The 21,392-nt window shown below is 39.6% G+C and overlaps 2 protein-coding genes across 2 annotated transcripts; both read left to right on the top strand.

Moving 5' to 3' along the window:
• Positions 1 to 899: 899 nt before the first annotated feature.
• On the top strand, positions 900 to 9,990 carry LOC111604489. Its single transcript, XM_023322579.2, has 6 exons — positions 900 to 1,080; positions 6,210 to 6,341; positions 6,558 to 6,708; positions 6,776 to 7,602; positions 8,494 to 8,699; positions 9,650 to 9,990. The coding sequence occupies exons 1-6, from the start codon at positions 900 to 902 to the stop codon at positions 9,878 to 9,880; spliced, it is 1,728 nt and encodes a 575-aa protein (XP_023178347.2). The 3' UTR covers positions 9,881 to 9,990.
• Positions 9,991 to 16,512: 6,522 nt separating this feature from the next.
• On the top strand, positions 16,513 to 20,476 carry LOC111604500 (titin). Its single transcript, XM_030225317.1, has 5 exons — positions 16,513 to 16,581; positions 17,726 to 18,067; positions 18,121 to 19,446; positions 19,531 to 19,734; positions 19,801 to 20,476. The coding sequence occupies exons 1-5, from the start codon at positions 16,513 to 16,515 to the stop codon at positions 20,362 to 20,364; spliced, it is 2,505 nt and encodes an 834-aa protein (XP_030081177.1). The 3' UTR covers positions 20,365 to 20,476.
• Positions 20,477 to 21,392: the final 916 nt, after the last annotated feature.

Genomic DNA, 21,392 nt, shown 5'->3' with positions numbered 1-21,392 from the left:
TCCAAAAAGAAGAAGACTAAATGTGACAGGGAAAAATGTTGAAAAAGTGAAACACAAAAATGTTGGTCGTTTGCTCAAATACAATTGAATAAAGTTAGCTTAACTTAAAGGCAGCCATTTGCCATTTGTTTAGGCAAATGTTAAGAAAATTAAAAAAAAATTTTTAAGTTTATTAAGATAATGCTTTAGTGACAATTTTAGCTCCCACACTTAGTTCACAGATTTTGTTAGTTATGCAAATTATGCTGAACATCAGATAATGAGACATTCGATATGCCTTTACCAGACACCTTAATTTAACATATTGGCCAAGTTGTATACCGTACGTTGGCCAAAAAAATTCAACATGCAAACAATTCGTGGCTGCTCTTTTGGCTTCTATTCATATGTTGCTCACTTTCCACAAAGAGCACGTCAGCTTTCACAAAGCTCTCTTAGGCGCGAGCCGCTGAGCCGCTGAGTCGTCGAGTTAGTCGCAACTCGTGGCTGCAACGTTTGGTATAAAACTTCTTACGTATGCGCGTCATGGCTCAATCTTACCTTGAACTTGGTCGTGTTAAGATCGCAGTTTTCCCAGATATACTACTACAGTGAACTATAGAGTGTGGTGAATTTATGCTGCGCCGGTGCAGCTCAACATTTGAATACTTTATATGTGCGTTAATTGACAATAGATCGGTGACGACTTCTTCTTTTAAATACAAAAAAAAAAAAAATGGAACGAAGAGCCGTTGCTCGTATGCGTGTCATTAAGTGTATATAAATTTGTGGTCAAGACTCAAGACAGAATAGATTCTTGTCAACGATTTCACATCTAACGGCAACTGTATCTACACCACTCAAAACATATATATAAATATATAACTCTAGTTGTAACTGTATTTGTATTTGTGAACGCGATGGACTGGCAGCGTTCTTTAGCAGGCGTTGAGCTATGGCTGCTGCTGCTATGTTTGCCAATGCCATTTACACTGACCCAAGCCTGGAGCCTGCCTGCCCGCCCAGTATCACCTCCAGCTCCAGCTCCCATCCCAGTTGTCCGGGCAGTGACAACGACACCTGCGGCTCGCCAACTAAATGGTAAGTTATGCCAAGTCACTTGGCTGCACAATTCAAGCTAAGCGTTTTAATTTTTCGGCCAATGACTCAGCCTAAGGTGTTCAATTTCTTTCTCTGTTTTTTACTTTTTATTTTGGGCTTTACGGATATGTAATACAGCGCCAAGCAAAACAAAGCAAAGCCAAGCAAAACAAAATATAATCAAAAGCGCTTTTATTGTAGTGAAATTTTTGCTCATTAAGTTAAATGTGAGAGCGCATGAATTTAAATAGGCATTATATCATAGTGTAGTCATTGTGGAGGAAGTGGCAGATGACCAGGGACAGATGCCGGCTGGATGTGCGGCAGCCAGACATCAATTGCAGTTGACAAAAGTGCACGGCTAATTAGCGCTAGTGGCATGGTTAGTGCAGCAGAACTGGAATATTGTTAAGAAAGGCTAAGATTTTTAGAGCAGTTGACATGCTTCATGCTTCAACATTTCAGCTCTGTTACGCTCTCTGTCTTCTCGATGTACAAGAGTGGAGCAATTAGCTGACGGCCTGCACTTGTGCGAGGTGCCATAAAACTGAAGAAAAAAAAGAACGCATTGCAAGTGCCTTGGCCATGTAATATGGGTCACACATAAGTACTTATAACTAAACTAGAACTTGTTGAGCGCTAAAAACAGTCGACGTTTATTTACGCACTCACTCGTTTGAGCTGACAAAATATAGGTACAAAAGTGTGGGTAACCAAGAGCAACTATACATAATGTAAAGTCATTTTAAAAGCAAGCAGCTGAGCGTGTACGAATGCTAAATACTCTTGTCATTAGAGAGCACAATTTATGACAGCTTTAGTTTTTATATCTGAGTCATATGTGAGTTTTGAAGATGTGAATTAGAACGTATTAAGTGTCATTAGAAGATGATAAGAGTTTGTGTTACATCTGATAATTTGTTGAGCGAAATTATTATTACTAATTAATTAATAATATTTATTTTTTTAACTCAGCATGTTTATTTAGCTAAGCATGTTTATATTTCAGTCGGTCTAGAGAATGAAGCTCAAGTTTATCTCTCAGCTTGTTCAAATTTTATTAATTTTATTATTGTTTATAATTTTTTTTAATATAATTATTTTTGTTGTTCTTTTTGTTATTTGTATTATTATTTACTTAAATTTTTTATCATTGTTATATATTATTTCGTTATCATTATCATTATCATTAGGTTTATGCACATCATAATCATTATCACTATTGTCCGTCTTGTCATTATTATCATTATAAAAATTAGTAACATTTTATTTTTCTTAAAATGCCAATAATACTTATTGTTATTATAATTATCTGTATTGTCATTGTGATTAAGCCCATTTGCTTTTCCATTAATATGGAAATTATTATTAATATGGAAATTACTATTATTACGATTATCCTTTTGATTATTGAAATTCATCAGCATATTTGTTATTACAAGTGAAAGATTTAATTATAACCCAAATTTTATCTTAGTTATGAAGTCTTGTAGCTTAGATAGCATTTCATGCATACGCTTAGCCTGCATCAACTCGATCAACTTTATTTTGGGAAAGCCCATAAAGTAAAGCCTGCCTATATATGTTTTCAGCTCAGTACAAAATTCTCTTGAACTACTGCTAATTCTTCACAAATTGCTAGCGCCACAAATAGGCATTGCCTGACCAATGATAATCAATACGTCTTGGCCACTTATAGAAGTTGTTATGCCCCGCAATGTAAGAGCAGCCATGCAAAGTAAACAGCACAGCGGGCTGATAAACTTAGTCATAGTCGTGATATAGCCACATATTTGGTTGACCACTGCGGCAAGGTTCCATACAATAAACACAATAAAGTGGGACCGACCGGCAGAATTGAGGCGTTGGGGGGAGCTGACACCAAAAACAACCTGAAACTGCTCATAATTGGGTTATAACCGTCATATGCCAGACGTGTGAGTGTGTGTGTGTGTGTGGTTACACCTTGTCTTGTTTGGCTAGTGGCAAACAAAGCCACTGGAAAACTGAACACAAAAAAATAGCTGCGTTCGAGGCATTGACAACATGCCTTTCCATGCCTTTTAAGCGCAAAAATTAAAAGTGTTGCCTGCGTGCATTTGTTGTTGTTGTTTTGCTTATTTTTTTCAAATGAAATGCAATTTCATTTTTTAATTGCATCTGCTTGGCAGGCATCTCAGTCCCAATTGTCCAGTTTGGCCGGATAACAATGACAAACCAGAGCAGAGCCGAGCAGAGCATCTGCACCCAGCGCTTTCAACCCGTTTGATGGAGATTAAGTGACATTCACTACTTGGCTTGTTACACACTTTTTATTTTGTTTAACCTGACCACAAAGCTGTCGACGATTTGCGTAAATGTTTAACGTTAGCTCTTCCTCTTCGATACCAAAGAGCAGATCGAAACCAGTGAAAGTTTTATTTTATTGTGCTCTTTTGGTCATGCTTGTTCACCGTTGTTCAGAGCTCACACACTTCTGGGCTAACGGTAATGCTTAACTATGTTGTTGTTTAGCTGCGAGGGGCAACTAGTTTCCATTGACACATTGATCAAGAATTCTAGCCAGTTGTTGAATAGCAGTAGAAAAGCTAACGGCAGCACAGCATAGTGCATCTAACAGATCCAACTAAGTGACGATTAACTAGCTGAGCCAAGCTGAGTTAAGCTAAGCTAAGCTAATTGGAAACATATTTCACTTTCAAATGCCACCCAAGGCAAACGTTTAACAACTTCATTTGCTTTAGCTATAGAATTTATTGTGATTATGCTAAAATTTTATGAGCTACTGTTATGGTTAGCCTGGAGGCTATAGACAAATGCGATTTACAGCACAGCTGGCCAGTTAGCTAGTTGGCTTATTGGCTATTGGCCCAAATGCCCAGCAGCCTGGCAGAGTTTACAGTTCTCTGCATACAGCCCAGCGGTTCAAATGAACGCGTCACTCTTGAACAAGTTCGGGCTCAATGGCTACGCCCCAGCCGCAATGCATGCGATTGCCATAAGTAGCTAAGCATATTAAGCCATGGGCCACGCATAAATTTCAATTGTAGTGAAAGTACATATAAAAAAACCAAAAAAAAAACTATATACAAAATGTATTTGAAATTAAGTCGAGCCCAGTGCTTGGGCATTGTCTTCAATGGTAGCTAAGGGGGAATGGAAAGGGCCGCAGCATGAAAGTGGAAAGATGCACAGGTAATCGTGTGGCAGCAGTCGGGCTTCGCTTAATGTGCCACATTTATAAGCAAAGCGAGCAAAGCAAACAAAGTTTTTGGCAAATGTCAAAGAAGCATGCCGCGTGGGCTGCAGACAGTCGAACAAGGATTTTTATCTGTCGGATGTCACTAGAAAACAAGACAAAACAAACATTTTCTCACAATGCAACATCCTAGTTGCAGCAGCTTTCACTTGGCATTGAACTGACATTATTGGCTGCTGCTGCCATTGCATAGAGGTCAAAGTACAGACACACACACATATTGAAAGCGAAATTTTCACTTATCACGACTTTCAAGATGCGGCAGCAACAACCTGCAACAGTAGCGCCGCCACTGATGTGTGGCAATTAAGCGGCAGCTAATAGTCCTAACTACCCCTTAGCCGTTGCAATCAATAGTAATGAGTAGCTAACTAAAGAAACAAAAATAAAATAATTGCTCAATTTATAACGAGCTCTGCTCGGCGCAAATGCAGCCTGCGGCTCATGGGGCTGTGACAATGACTTAATTATATTTTTTTACAATTAATTGACTTGTACTGGTGTAGCCCAAACAACCACAGCAGCACTACTGTTATAGGGTATACAAAAAGCCAAATAAAATTGCGCAATTGTGCTTCAAATTCACTTAAATAAATTGTTAACAACTGGAGTGTCCACAAAAATATAGTAAGACTAAATACTAAACAATGTTAAAAATAGAAAGAGCATAAAGGAAATGTTATAAAAAGGTACGACATCATTATTTTCTTATAATTACTATTTTTATATTTTAGTTAACAAAAAGTTTATTACGAAAAGAGAGAAAAGCCTGTGCAATTACAAATAATAAAGCAGGCAAAAAAACATAAAAATATGAAATAAAAAATGGATTACACTTAATTATTTTGTGTTTTTAATTAGCTATTTATATTTTAATTTAGTACAAAAATTGATAGCTTAAAATATATTTCAATTATATTGTTTTGCTTATGATTTTATATTTTTATTTTCTATAAATATTTTGTTGAAATTATAAAAAATATATATAAAAAATTTTATATATAAAAATTAAATTCTTTCTATTTAATTTTTAACTAAATAAAAAAGATAATGTAAATATAAAAAAATTCTTTTCGCTCTATTTATTTAAATAAAAAGAAAAGAATATAAATATTAAGAAAACTATTATGTAAAAAAAAATTCTTTAAGTTTAATTCTCAATTAATTAGAAAAAACTTTAAGTTAGAATTTAAAATTAAACAGAAAAAAATTAGTATGAAGCTTTATTTTTTGTTTTTTTTTATTTTTTATTTTATATTTATGAACTACCATAAAGTAATACGTCTAAGCTTGCGCTTTTGCTTAAAGTCGTGAAATAGAGAAAGAAAGAAAACGAGAGATACTAAACTGATAAATTCCAGCAGTCACAATTGTTGCAAACATCTCTATGATTTCAGCAATTTAATTTAATTATTTGTCAATTGCAATTTTGAAAAACAATTGGTACAATTAAGTTGCGATTAATTGTTAGGCTGTGCACATTTTCACTCGATTGTTGTTGCCTGGTTAGCTGGATGTGAAACTATGTTTTAAACATGGCAGAGAATGCTGCAGGTGGCAAAGCCACACAAGGTGTTATCAATGTGGTTGCTATTGCTGTTGTAGCTGCTGCTGTTGCTGCTGCTGTTGCTGCTGCTGTCCAGTGGTCAGTGGTTGCGCACACTTTCACTCAAATATTTACAGTTGAAAAGAAAAGAAGAAGCTCGTGTGGCAGCTGCCACATGTCCAAAACACTTAACAAACCAGACCAAATTCCGTTTGTGCGTAAGCCAAGCAATTTGATTGTTTTGACCATAAAGTTATGGCCTTGTATAAGCTGTATAAAGATATATATAATACAGTTTTTGTTTTATCTTTTTCAATTTTGCAGCCATCACACCTTATTTGGACCTAGCTCTATGCCCGATCCGAGCTGAGCCCTGGTCTTGCGCTCGTGAACGATCGGCTAGAATCTTGGATGCTTGGGATGATGAATTGCACTTGCAGTGGCAAAAACTGAAAGGTAAGCAAAGTGAAGGTCAGGTGAAAGAGTTGCTAATTAGCTTGGAGTAGTAATTAATGTAGTCCGGTGAAAATTTAAAACAGGTGAAAACTTGCAAATTGCCAATGATAAAAAACAACAAATTGGCATTTGCACACGTTTAACTATTTTGACTTAAAGTTTTATGACTTCGATTTCTGAGATTTGCATAAAAGTTAAAGCAATTTTTTCCTTTAGTTGAAGCGGATCGGCAGTTGAATGCGACCATAGAGAGACGTGGCTACAGCGCTTCGGAACTGCCCATTAAAGAGAAGCCATCGACATTGTTAAAGAAAATCGAAATCGGCACCAAATACATGAAGGAATATCTAGCGGAGACGATGGACGGGTAATTCAGGCAACAAGTTTGGCAATATCCAGTTTTTCTTAACTCTCTGCTTCTTTGTCTCGCTCAGTTTCCTTGGCCGTGAATACGAGTATTTGCAAGCGCCAAAATCAAAAGCGGATGACAGTGAAAACGTGGAAGATGACGACGACGACGAAGATGAAGCGGAAACGGAGGGAGAGACTGAGGCTGAGGCTGATGCTGATGCTGAAGCTGATGATGAAGGTGAGGAGGAATCGGCTGTCGAAAATAGCGCAGAGGATGAGACAGATGCAGCCTCTAATAGCGGCGACCATGAGGAGGAAGAGGAAGAGGATGAGGAGGAAGACGAAGCAGATGAAGAACCTGAAACGGAAAATGAAAGTGCACAAATTGTGGCAAAGCCGGCGAGCGATGTGAAGAACTCAGTGTTTAGCGATGGTGGTGCATCGGGCGGTGTGGAGTTCATAGAGCTCGAAGATGGTGCAGACAATTTGGCGGGCACTGTGAAAAAGCCCGGCAAAGGCGGCAACAAACGCAAGAAGAACAAGACCAAGCGCAAGAAGAAGAAGAAGGGCCAACAAGAACACCAACCAGCTACATTGGTGGTGGTGCAGGCAGCGCCTGATCATCACGAAATTGATACCGGTCACGAGAGCGCGCCAGCAGTTGCCAGCCATGGAGGCGGTCATGGAGGTGGCCATGGAGGAGGCGGTGGCCGACCTTTCAAGCGCAAGACAAAGCGTGGCAAGCGCAAGCGTAAAGGTCAACAATCGACGGCAGTAGTAGAGCACGAATCCAGTGATACATTGGGAGTGGAACTGTTGGATGACCTGCTCGATGTGGACACCGACGCCTTGCTAGCTGGAGGAAAGCGCAAGCATAAGAACCCGTTTAATTATGGTAGAAGTAACGGAGGTGTGTGTTGTTTGCTGCGTGTGGTTTTGAATCAATTAAGCGCACCTTTTCCACAGCACAGTTTCAGTGCCTATATCTATCTATAATGTTAGTTGGTTTGAATGAAGGCTTTGGCTTGCCAGAGATTATAGTTGTGATTTATAGTTCAGATAAATTGATCAATTTCCTACTGGAGTCAATACAACTTATTAATCAATTTGAACTATGATTCACAATTATATCAAAGTTAAAAGCAGACTTGCAGAAATTATTTGAAATTAATTAATATTTTTTTAAGTATAACATAAACAAAGAACACCCTTTAAAACAAAAATAATTACTAATTATTTTTAATTCATAAATGATTGATATATAATTTCTGCAAGTGTATACTATATGTGCTTGCTTTAACACTTTACTGCTTGGCAAAAGCACAGCCATCAAACTGCTTGCCAAGCAGTAAACAATTGTTGTTGGCTTATATGAGTTTTATAGCAGTCAGCTCAAGGCATTCAAGCTTAAACTTGAAGCTGTTATTAAGCTGAGAATTTATAGTTAAATAATTTATGCTTAATTAAAAAAAATATTAAATAACTAATTTAATTACTTATATTAGTTATTTATATATTTTATTTTCATAAATTATTTGGCTTAATTATTTAATTTATTGTACATACTACATTATGCCTGCTTGTTTTGCTTCGAATGCTTGTTGTGTTATCGTTATCGTTCTGTTATCGTTATCGTTAACGCACCTACGCGCACTGCAGTTCATACTAACAAACATACCACCCTCCTATGCGAAGAAAATGTCGTTAAATCGTTTATATGTGTTTTTTATGTTACTTTTCCTATGTTGTTAATATGCATTTCTCTATAGTGAATAACTGATCGATCTCACTTGCTTCACAGTTACGCGCGGCAAGAAGAAGAAGAAGAAGAAGGCAGCCGCTAAAATTCTACTAGTTGGTAGCGTGCTGAAGGCCAAAATCGAATTGCTGCTCAAAATCTTGGGCGCCCATTTGCAGATCAAGTTCTTTGCCATAGCCCTGATCGGATTGCTGATAAATATTGCTCGATTCTGGATCGATGTCAAGCGGGGCGGTGCACCGTCCAAGGTAGGTTGAGAGGCCCAAATTTTGCAATACCAAATTTCGTTTCGTTCGATATTGTTTTGTTCTGGTTAACACACGAACAAAATTGTTCCGGTTATGAGACCCAACGAATATATATTTCTAATCTTGTGCACAACCTTTTTGTTTAGATAACAATTGACTTTTGTTAATTTTTTTAGTGTTAAGCAAAGGCAAATTCTATATTTTGTTTTGGCAAAGGTTTGTTGGAAACATCTTGTCGACTCTCTGTCTCTATCACTCTCCCTTTCTCCCTTTTGCTATCCCTTCTCTAAGACTCTCTGAAAGTGATATGATGTATGTACATATATAATATGCGGACACAGAAGCAGGCGTTTGTCATGTGTTTTTTAACTTCTCACTCCAGCTGCGGGTTTTCGTTCACAAATTTTCTCCACATCAGTTCCAAAAACAACAACAAACAAACAACAAATTACCGTCCTCTAAAAAACAAATTGTACCGTATGCTAACATATTCAGAGCTCTTTGGTTTCAGATATGGTAACCATTTTGGACAGCTACAACAATAATCAGTACATAACAATTTTCAAAGATTCCCAAAACTCAAAAAAACAAACTGAAAAACAATTAAAATCAAAATCAAATACAAATACATACGTAGCGTATATCCAAAATGTTCCCCTACAATATGTGTAAGTATGGGCGTGTCTCTCTCACTCATAGCTGGCGCCCTTTCCCACTCGTAACTCCAAGCCTCGACTATAAAGTGAGCAATTACACTCACACACACTCACACACACACAAATACACTCACACATATACACGTACACACGTATATACAGTCTACTCAGTATGCCCTTTTAATCCCATTGAACAGTCCAATCCACACAGCTCTTACAACTCTTTTGGGCTCTTTGGTATTTCCTTTGGTGTTTCTCACTTCACGCCCTATTTGCATTTGCATTTCTAACTAGGTTGTCTATGTCGAACATGCTCATCATCAGCACCATTACGAGGACCATGGCGAGGATTGGGGCGAACAGGGCAGCTATTGGAAGCGTTCGCTACAGACGGACCCATCCATCGAAGATCTCGACTCGTCCACGGATAGCTATCAAAATCGGCCGCTCTTGCAGCAGTACTCGCAGCCGGAGCGTCAGGATGCGCAGCATCTGGCCTATCGCAACCAATATCAGTGGCAATAATAGATATATACATATTCTTATTTGACTTACTGATTATTAAATAATCCCTCGAGTCCTAGTTTCGAAATTAATTTTAGCACAAATGCCAGTAAAACAATTTTAGTTCTAACCCCGCCTTAGTAGAAATTTATATGATTTTTAGTGCAATGCCCTACATGTAATTTATATTTATTAAATAATATATTTAACTAAACTTAACTAAAACAATTACAATAAATGTGCAGCATTTCCAACTGTTTAGCTATTAAATATTTGTTGAATTTTAAGTTGAACAAATTAGACTTAAGTTATTTATTTGAATTATTTATTTTATTCGTATATTATTATATATGTTATTATAATAATAAAACAAGAAAACATTTTCCAAGCGAAGCAAAAAGTTTTGAATAAATTTGAAGTTGCAATAGGCAGAACTCGAATTCGAGGAAAGCTTGGAATTAATAAGCAGTATTTATATATATATATATATATATTTATATATATATATATATATATATATATATATATATATATATATATATATATATATATATATATATATATATATATATGTATATATACTTATTAATATGAAGCAAACCTTGATGCTGTTCAAGAGACGAATGTATTGGAATATTTGATTAAAGACTGTAAATGCTCGATCATCAGTATATATATTCATTGATATGTATACTCCTGCATGTATATGTACATGTATACATAGAGTCTCAACTCTTCTTCACATAAAAAATAAAAATTGATGACTCAAATCTATATTAAACTTCATTTATGTTTCATTAAAACTATGTTTTCAAAAGAACTTAAAATCTTGCGTGGAATTAATGGGTGCTCACTTCCTGTTGACTCTGGCTCGACAATTGACAGATAGAAAATTTGCAAACGGGCACACGCTGTTGGAGTGCAGAATGCGGTCAATTCTATGTGGAATTTTTTAGTTTGTTTCGAAATTTCACCAATGTGGCCGTGCGCTTGTTTCTAATTTGTGGCCCAATTCTAGATCGCAGCACTGCTCCGTAATACCAAATAGGTGCGACGTGCTCCGATGGGTGTTCCCGTGTCTCGTCAGCGCAGCTGGATGTCAACTCAACAATTTGGCGAAGCGTGCTTTAAATTTTGAATATATGGAATTTTTTGTTCTTTTTTTTGGGATAGTGGCAAAATGTTGGCAATTAAATTTGTGTTTGACAAACGTCAAATGAGGTACGAGTGTAAAAAATTTATGGCCAATAAATTGCCGACTTATTAAGTGATGAATGGCTGACTTCTTGGCTAACTGGCTGGATGCGCAAGCAATAAATTGATTGACATCGACCCCCTGTGAAAATTCGAAAGACGCTCTGGGAAAAAAGAAAGTGAGCAAAGGTCCAGTCGTGTGGCTAGTTGGGGTTCAGGCATTCAGACACGTTTGATATTGACCTTGTTTAAAGCGTCGCGACTTCGGACTTCGTTCACTGCACTAATTGAAAGAAAAGCTCCACATTAGGCATTAACATGCAACAGACGGCGGGGGCAGCGTGGCAGCATGAAAAGCGAATTGACATGCCGCAACATGCGCCTTATCTAGAGGCAAACATCTACAAAAAAAGAAAAAAACTAAAAACTCCACAAAGAAAAAGTCTTATCATTAGCAAAATACAAAATCAATGAAATTGGCCATAAAAATTCGATTGCCCCTTGGCAAGAGGCAGCTGCGATGCGTGGGAGTCTCGTTTTTCGAGGTGTCTGCAAACGTGTGCCACATAATTGATGTTGATCAGAGAAGCAAATTGAAGACAGTCCGACGGACAGAAATAGTTTAGTTTTCAGCACTTTCTAAACTTAACGCCCACTACATTGTATTGACAGTTGGGCTGGCTGGGTGGGTGTGGCTCATCGCCCATACATCATGCAGATACCGATCAACAAAACAGAAATCTGTGCGTTCTCGCTGCTTTGCCAAAATTCAATATAAAACTCAATTGAAATTCTTGGGGCAGCCTGTTTTTGGCGACTTTGCCATGGATGTCGGTGAATTAACGGTTAACCCTCTGCACCTGTTTCTTTCTTTAGCTCTCTCTCTCTCTCTGGCCGGGGCAGGCAACGCGCGAGGTTTGATTGCACACAAGAACAAGAACAAGACTGAGAGAAAAGGCAATGCCTGGCTAGGAGATACCCTGAAATGCTTGTGAAGCTGCTGTCTTCGAGGCTTCCGCTTACTAATTTTGATTTAAGTTTTATGAAAATTATTTAATGCATTAAAAAAATATATATTTGGTTTACAATACATACCAAATATACAAAAAAAAATTATTGAATTTTGTATGCAAAGATTCATGTTTCAAAATTAATTCTGATACAGATTGAGAATATTAGGAAAACAAAAAAAAATTGATAGATATTTTTGAAACTTCAATCAAGAAATAAGATAAGATTTTCACGTTCTATTCTCTCATGAATACCGGTAGACTTCCCTCTCTGTTCCATTCTTTTACCTGCTTCAAAGCAATATGCACTGCACCAATATACCCAGCGTATATATGTTCTTGCAGTCAGAACCTTTCGGCTAAGTTGCCTTGGCGGGTCAAGTGTGCGAAATTTCTAAGCGCGTTTGGTGGCTCTGCTCCACTAAGCGACAGCCGGCGACGTGTGGCTGTCAGCAGGGCCCTCAAGTTGGTCGATTTGATGTGCTCGCCACAATTTAATTAAATTTAAGTGCCGCACTAGAAAGTGCGACTGCATCACGTATACGCACTGCACGACGACGTCTGCGTTCTCCAAAGGGCTGGGTGGGTGAGTGGGCTGTTGTGGGCTGGTATGCTGCTGGTCACATCAATGCCCACGTGTCGTCAAATTTAAAAAGTGCTCATGATATTTTCAATGCACTATCATTTGCATTTTAGAAAGTTACACGTGTTTCTCGTTGCATTAAGTGAAATAATCAAAAATGAAAGAAAAAAAACCCAAAAAGGAAAAGTCAAAGTCTAAAATTAAGCTGCCAATTTCAATGGACTTTAAATAATGACCAAGTCTGACTCTGGCCTGCCTCTGGCCAGCTCCCACTATTCTATTCATAATTTGATTATCATAATTCCAGTCATGTTTTCTCTGCCAGCTTAATGTAGAATTATTTTTCTTTTCCCCCTTTTTTTTGCTCAACACGTCGCCCTGTTGCCAACGGCTTTATCTCTGCACACGTTTAGTCGTCTGTCTGTCCGCTGCCTTTTGCTTCCTTCAGTTGAAATGCATTTTTAAGTCAATTGTGTTACAATGTGCGCAAAAAAAAAGCATGAAGGCATTTTAATGCACATGCGCGCAGGGCTAACAACTACTTATCAGCAATTTAGCTGCCCATATGCCATCCAAGGTAGGGATATAATGACATATATACACATATATACATATATGTACATATATGTATATCAATAAATCTTCTATGGCACTCGATTGTACTTGACACGTTCATTTGCTGCCTTGGCTTGGACTAAAGTTAGAAGATTGTTAATAGACATTAAATATGGTTAATGAAAGTTTATTAATATTTGAGTTTTACATACTAAACTTAAGCATAGAGCTATGTTTGCTAGTTGGCAACAGCTGTGGAAGGGTAGTGCGGGCCATAGCTGCACAGTGCCTGCTAGAGAGTAGATAATCCACTCTTATAAAGTATGTAGAGCTTAGGAGATCTAGTTCAATTTGATTATTTAGATAACTAGTTCTGTTAGCTCAGTATCAGTTATACACTAGTCTCAGTGGTAGTTGATAGATGTCTAAGTGGTTCAATACAACTATAGCTTATGAACTATAGTAATACTTAATAGAATCTATCTCTCTTGCTCTATCAAACAGAACGAATCATTCATGAACTATTGAATAATTGAACAAAGAGAGACTTTCACTAATAGATAATATAAGTTTTATAGTTCATTAGTGTTTTATTAGTTTACTAGTTGATTAGTTCACTAGTTCTTTAGTTTTTCAGTTCATGAATTAAACAGTCCTTAATAGTCCTAGTCCTTTAGCTCATTAGATCACTAGTTAATTAGTACATTAGTTGATTATTTAACTAGTTCATTGAGTTCATTATAATCATCTGTACAATTCAATTAGCTCTTAGAATTGGAATACAACTCTCTTGGAGAAGTTTTCGCAGAAGAGAAGACTTAATTTTTATTGAATGTGAGCTACAGGACGCTGACTTAACTGACAATGAATATTAGTTAACTTATATATATTAGTTAAGTCATGTATATTCAAACACTAATAGCATAACTTATATGATAAGCCAGCTGCTTTTTACACATTAAATTTCTGCAATCATAATCCTGTCAAGTTGCAAAGTGTCTAAAGTTCTGCTGACTTCCAGAAAACTTCTAAGTAACTTAATGTGCATGGTGGATAGTCACTGATTACTAAGAAATTGCTTAGCCACAAGCACTCAGTACTGGTACTGGTTGCCTCTTGTCGGAGATTAAACTCGAAAGATTGGCGGAAGAGAGAGAGAGAGGGAGAGAAAGAGACAACGACAAGACGACGTGAGATTGCAATTTTATGTGTACCAAGTGGGGCTTTAACTTTAACTTTAGAGGTGCGTGCTTTTTCAGTGAACCACAATCAAAAAATAAAAATAAAAATTCATTAGGGTTCAATGGCAGAAGAAGAGATGGCAAAGGATTATGCAACAAACGAAATATCATCATATGGGTTTGTGGCTTTCAAAACAAGCGACGCTTATTAAGACGCATTAATAATTTAGAATGGTCTGCTACCATTTCGCCTGTGGGGGCTGGCTACACGTACAAGTATTACGCGTCAATTATGAATTTCTAATTTTACGAGCATATATATTTGGTTTTGTGTAAATGCTCGGAGCTGGGCACAGGCACAAGTTGTAGCCCCGCCTTTGCCCTTTCGTCTGTTCTATCAAAATCACGTACAGCGAGGCACAGCGCAAAAAGCGAAAGCGGCCGGGGCCAATGGCATCGGAAATAGCGCCTAACCATAAACAAATATCGAGTTGATAATAATTTTTAAGTATTTTTTAATTGCCACTGAATCACCTGGCGCTAACAAAGGCCCTGCAAAGTCTGCTAGTGTCTTCTCAAGTTGGCCTGGCGGTGCGTTTAATACATCTTAGCGTTGAGATTAATCTGGTTGCGTTGGCCAAAGGAAATGTTGTCTGCCATATTAATGAGGCAGCATCAGAAGTCCAGGTACGCACTGAATATTTGATGCTATCTGAGATGAACAAGAGAGTTGGCAACAGAGAGCATTTGAGGGATAAGAGTTTGGATATGAGAAATGAGAATTGAGAGAATGGTATGTGATAGGTAGGAGATGAGAAGTGACTAGCTTAGAGATGAGAGTTTAGAGCTGAGAGTTTGGAGCTGAGAGTTTGTAGCTGAGAGTTTGGAAGTGAGGGTTTCGAGCTGAGATGTAAGCGCTAAAAACGTATATGCTTTCTACTTATGCTAGAAGGAAATGGGAAGAGTGAGTGAGAAACAGGCAGGGGGAGAGAGCAAGAGAGAAAATAAGAGGGAGACTGAGCTAAAAGCTGTGCTCAAGAGAATCAGGTTTCCATACGTTGGACTAGACTATATCTTTCCGAAGTAGTTTGATGTCAAAAATTCAATTGCAAATCTCTCGATATCGATGATTTAGTCTCTCGACTCTGGTAACCTAAACTTACAGGATTTTGTTAAAGTGTGTTTTAGCTTATTCAGTTTAAGATTTAATTAGATGTAAAATCCAAGTTCAAATCAGGTGTCAATGAATACCAATTGGGCTGGGCCTTAATACAGTTTTAAGTCTCAGTGTTCATTTTTCATCATCAGTATAGAGAGACTGGAAGTTGAGAGCTTTCATGCAGGCTTAACTTGCATACTGACCATCACTTTCATCACTACTAGTAAGATCATTCAATTTCTAAATAAAAAAATTTAAATTCAATCTTCAATCAACTTAGCTCCCTAGAGGATCTCTTTAGCACAGATCAACTCATACTCAGATCTAATCTCTCTCTACCTCTCTCTCTCTTACTTCTCGCACTCTCAGCTCTTAACTTAGATTCCACAACTTGAGTTCCACCAAATTCCATGTCACGTTTGCGCAGCAGAAGCGACAACAATGTAAGCACTTGCCAATGTAATTGTAGTTGTTGTCAACGTTGCCGTTGCCGTTGTCGTTGCCGTTGTTGCTGTTGTTGTCGCCTACATTTCTTTGCCGCACGCACCTGTATAGGTGTCGTTGTGTGCGTGTGTCTGCGTGTTCGTTGTGGTTTTCTCTACCTTTTGCATTCTTAATAAATCAAAGTGAAGAATATATAAATTGGGCGTCGCTTGGTTAGCTCGTTCGCAGTTAGTATTTGGTAGCCAACGGTGCCTCACAGGTGTGTGCAAAGAGCCGCAGACAGTGCGAGTGCAAGCTTTGGTAGTTACAAATCTATCTTAAAAAGGGAAACAAACAAAGAGTTGCTTACGTCTTGGATAACATTTGGATTACACACGCACACACACATACGCACAGACAGAGCCGACAAGGATTACTATGCTCTCAAGTTGTAATTAAGTGTTGTGATAAAAGTGATACACATATACCTATATACCCAAATATATATAGTAATATATACAACTGAACAATTTGTGCTAGTTATCATCATGTGGAAGCTAATTTCTATATTGTTGCTCCTGGCCGCCGGCTGCAGCGCGGGACCCCTTAGCCAACAGGTGGGTGTTTGGATTTAGATTTCGATTTGGATTCGATTAGGCTGCAAGTAGCAGACGACTTCCGTTAGCAAACGGAAATCGAAACGGGCAACGGAAAACTGTTAATGAAATGTGTTCGCCTTGCCAAGGCATAGTCAGAAATTTTAATGGCAGCACGACTTCAACTCCCAGTTGTGTTAGTCATTCTAGAAGTCTGCCCCTTCGACACTTTGCCATTTGCATAAGACTTTTCGCTGCTATGCCGCTTAGTTGGTATGCCAAACGTTTAGCCTTTTAACGGCTAAATGCACCCGAGGAGCCGAAGCGCAGACGACCAAACGAGCAGAAGAACTGCCAAGGTATTTATAGACAGCTGCAGGTTCGTTACGTTTATGGCAGACACGCTCTAAGATTGGCAACACTTAATCAGGCGAATTCCATAACAAAATTCAAGACTGAAGATGTGTAATATGTTTAAATTTGGCTGCATATAAATAGATATACCAAAAAAAATTTATATATATCTAAATATAACGTAGCGCATAAAGACATAATAAATTTTATATTTGGGTGCTGAAAGAAAAGAAGTTGGGCATAGAATGAATGAGGAATAACATTAGTTGAAGCTCCCGAGCCCTTGTGTGCAACAGTTGTATCAATATATCACAGTAAGTTCATGATAACGAAAAGAGAAAGATGAAGAGCTTCCAGAAACTTTAACAGCTGTATTTGCAAGAGGTATTTATGCGTTTACCGATTTCATAAGCCGAATGACTGCGTGACTGAAAGCCGAAAACTGTTTAAAATGCATGACTCTTATCGAAATAAATAATATATCGATATGGTTAAAAATATGATGTGATAACATTTGAGCGTATGGAAAGTGACTTCAATTGCAGCGTTGACCAAAAATGGTTTCCCGCCAGGTGCGAACTGCAAACGCATTTGGTTAGCAGCTTCGGGCGCTTAGTTCATAGTTTTCACTTAACGCCAAAAAACTAGAACATAAGTGAAATTTTTTTGATTTCAATACGAATTGCCTAGCTCTAGCTCGAGTCATGTCACGTGCTTGATTCGAATTGAGGATTTGCGCATGCGTGGCACGTAGTGCGTTAGCTGAATGGTCTCAAATGTGTTAATGCTTGTGCTCGCCACTCTTTTCCAGAGAAAGAATATGCCCATTATGGCACGCGAGGACACGGCAACAGCTGTGCAACAGGAGTCGGATATGCAGATGGAGGCTGCAGAGGAAATGCCAGCCAGCAGCAGTGCAGGAGTGGAGGCTGCTCCCCTCGTTGGCACTTTGACTTTGCCCAGCAATGCTACGTCGATACGAGCTGACATAACGGACAACTTTTCATGCGCCAACAAGAGCTATGGCTACTATGCAGATGTGGAGAACGATTGCCAGATCTTCCATGTGTGCCTGCCCGTGACCTATGCCGATGGCAAGGAGAACACCTTCCGCTGGAGCTTCATTTGCCCAGAGGAAACGATCTTCAGTCAGGTAAGCGAGCTTCTAGAGACTTGAGTCAAGTGAAAGCAAAAGTTTTCTTACAGGAATCCTTCACTTGCATGCGTCGCGAGGACATGACCATTGAGTGCGAGGAGAGCTACAGGTATTACGAATTGAATAGCAACTTTGGCCTGCCTACGGAGGAGGAGAAGCAGCCTGCAGCAGCAACAGCTGCAGCTGCTGCCGTTGAGAGCGAGCAAGCCGAACCAGAGAGACCTCAACCCGAGGAAAGCGAAATGAATGCCTCTGCTGTAACAGCTGCAGCTGCACCCGAGCCTGTGATGGAGCCGGTCAAGCCAGTGAAGGTGCAAAAGCCCAAGCCAAAGCCCAATCGCCGCAAGCCCGCCATCACGTACAACAAGCCGCAAAGGAAAGTGCCTGTGGTAGTCACAGAAGCTCCCATAATTCAAGCTGTGGAGGCAGAAGAACCTGAAGTCCTTGCCGTGTCAGTCGTCCAACAGGCAGCCAAGCCCTTGAAGCCACATCGCTTTACCGTTCGACCCAGCAACAAGGAGAAGCCGCAGCCCGTTAAGCCCGCAGCGCCTGCAGTTGCCACGCCCATACGCAATGAGTTGTTCAACTCCATACGCAAGCGTCCAGCGATGTTTAATAAGAACAGCATCTCGAGCACCGCAAGACCTGTGCAGGAAAGCGAGCCAGCTGTGACGGAAGCAATTGTTCAGGCAGAGCTGAGTGAACCCCAGCCCACGTTGAAACTGCAGACGATGTTTGTGGAGGCAGCTCCTGCAGCTCCAGTTGCTGAGCAGGTGGCAGAGCCAGTTGCCCAGGCATCCGAGCCAGTTGTAGCCATAGCAGAGCCCGAACCGGAGCCAGAGCAGATGGCAGAGCAGATAAAGTCAGAGGAACCAGCGGAGCAAGCTAGTCCCATTAATATAAAGGAAGATGAAGTGCAGCCCATTGAAGCCATACCAGAGATACCCGCTGTGATCGTGGAGACTTTAGAAGAAAAGCCACAGGAGATCGAGCTCATCGAGACCAATAAGCCAGCTGCAGAGCAGGAACCACAAATGGAAGACACTCACTCTGAGCCAGCGATCGTAGAGCCAAACTTATCCAACGAGGAAACTGCGAACATTGAAGCAATGGAGGCAGCTAAGCCAGCCGATGCCCCTGTCAGTCTGCCAGCTACGCCCGCCATGGAGCATCCCAGTCCACTGGTCGAGCAGATGTTGGATAACAAAAATGAAGCACAAGCATCGATTGGTGGCTTCAAGCCCGTCGATCCAGTCATGGCTGCCGAAGCGGAACAGCTGATCACTGACTTCCTGAACACGCTGCGCAAGCATGAGGAACAAACTAAAACTACAACTAAAACTGAAACTGAGACTGAGACTGAACTGGCAAATGCCGCCATGGACATGGCCGAAACCATTGAGCAGCAGCAGCCACAAATCCAAGAGAGTGAAGCGAAGCCAGCATCTGAGCAACTGCAGCAAACGGAAACGGATGCAACTGCCGTTTCCGTTGAGGAGGCCAAGCTCCCAGAGCCAGAGATTGTTGACAAGAATGCCTCTGTCGAGGAGCAGCTGTTGGAAGCGGAGCCAGCGGAACCTCAATTGAAACTGAAACAGGATTCGCCAATTATCAATATAATGCAGCTTAATCATTTGCCCGCCGATTATCAAATACCTGTGCAGGTGGTCGCTGCACCGGAGCCGGAGTCAGAGCCACAACCCGAGTCAGTGCCCGAAGCTGTCGTGGAGCCGGCTAAGGAACTGGAAACTGAAGCGCTCGCTGAGCCTGCGGAACCAGCTGCTCAAGACGATGCACAGGAGAGCCTGCCCGCGGCTGCCTATATGCCAGGCATTAGCATTGACGACATTGTGGAGCTGGTGAAGGAGCGTCTGGATCAGAGCCCCAAGAATGAGCAAATGGCGCCCATGGAACTGGTGCTAACACCAGGTGCTGCTGAGCCCATGACATTGATTGAAAGCAAGCCAGAGGCTGAGCAGCAAGCCGTAGCGGCAGAGCCCGTTGCAGAGATTGTTGCTGAATCGGCACCCGTTGCAGAGCTCGCTGCTGAGCCAGCGCCCGTTGCAGCCGAGGAACAGGAAGTCATTCTGCCTATATACAAGCGCGTTTCAGACGCGGATCCAGCCATGTCCGTTGCGCAAACACAGCCCCTGACTGTGAGCAAAGTTGAAGCAGAGCCGACACCACAGCAGGAGGAGGCAGCAGCTGTTGTGCCGGAGGTGCGAGAGCCAAAGACTCCATCGAGAATGGATGCACGTAAACGTCGCTTTCTCTTTCGTGCCGATGCCAGCTAGAGGAATCACCCACCCACGCTCCGCCTCCGAGCAACACCCGCCCACAACATTAAGCCTCTCGTAGCTCCGCCCTCCACTCATTTGCACCTAGGCAGCTTTAATGACTATTTTTTGAATTTTTCTAGTTTTATGGCCATTTCTTTCTGCATAGAGAGTTGAAATTTAAGTTTAGCATTGTTGTATCCTTGAGTAAACACAAACAAACATGACAAAAAAATTGAAAAACAAAAAACTTTAAATAAAAAATATTGAAAAATCCAAGACAGGTATGTATCGAATATTATTTGACTCAAGTCTCTGACTTTCCATATGGGTTAGCGAGCTCCATCGTGCACAGGTTTGAGTGTTTGTGTTTGCCTAGTCGCATTCAGCCTTTGAACGGTAGAGATGGCCAACTGACAAGCGACCTAACTGAAACTGTTCCAGGGAAGGGCGAGACTCCTATAGAGAACTATTGTGGGCGAATCATCAGCTGAGGGTTATATTCTTATACTTCGAAGTCTCATAACTCGTACAATGATGTTTAATTAATATACATTTTCATACTTATGCAGCTGCTCTCTCAATTGTCATTAAAAAAAGCAAAAAATTTTAATTTTGACATCACTTGACAAAAGATCAAAGTCTTATCCTCAGTTAAGTCTCATTTTCAATGCTCATAATTCAGTCAAATAATATTCGATATTTAAAAAATATACGTTTTTTATTTGTACAACTTTCTACTATCAAATTCATTTGCAGAAATTATAAATTTAAAAATATGACATAAAATTTGATTAGTTCTAGAGTCAGCTATTTCCGACCTTATGCTAGCTTAGTCAAATTGTGTCAGAATTTCACAGATTACATCTATTTGTACTCAAATGAAGCCGCTCTAATAAGTGGCATTCATGTAAACAAATTAAAATGTACATCAAAAATTACATCAAGCCATAACCAGGACAAATATTATGCAATGTTTAAATCACAAATTGAAAAAATAATTATAATTTAATAGAAATATGTCAGAATTTCATATACTATATCTG

This window comes from Drosophila hydei, unplaced genomic scaffold (genome assembly GCF_003285905.1).
Source record: "Drosophila hydei strain 15085-1641.00,03,60 unplaced genomic scaffold, DhydRS2 tig00008128-arrow-arrow-pilon, whole genome shotgun sequence".
NCBI lineage: Eukaryota > Metazoa > Arthropoda > Insecta > Diptera > Drosophilidae > Drosophila > Drosophila hydei.
This window is presented reverse-complemented; position numbering and strand designations above follow the sequence as displayed.

Bases quoted from the DNA above. Each gene is read 5' to 3' on its own strand.
- LOC111604489 (XM_023322579.2), top strand. From the start codon at position 900: ATGGACTGGCAGCGTTCTTTAGCAGGCGTTGAGCTATGGCTGCTGCTG. The intron at 6,342-6,557 runs GTAAGCAAAGTG...TTTTTCCTTTAG, and splicing joins GCAGTGGCAAAAACTGAAAG to TTGAAGCGGATCGGCAGTTG. The intron at 8,700-9,649 runs GTAGGTTGAGAG...ATTTCTAACTAG, and splicing joins GGGGCGGTGCACCGTCCAAG to GTTGTCTATGTCGAACATGC.
- LOC111604500 (XM_030225317.1), top strand. From the start codon at position 16,513: ATGTGGAAGCTAATTTCTATATTGTTGCTCCTGGCCGCCGGCTGCAGC. The intron at 18,068-18,120 runs GTAAGCGAGCTT...GTTTTCTTACAG, and splicing joins AGGAAACGATCTTCAGTCAG to GAATCCTTCACTTGCATGCG. The intron at 19,735-19,800 runs GTGGTCGCTGCA...GCTGTCGTGGAG, and splicing joins ATTATCAAATACCTGTGCAG to CCGGCTAAGGAACTGGAAAC.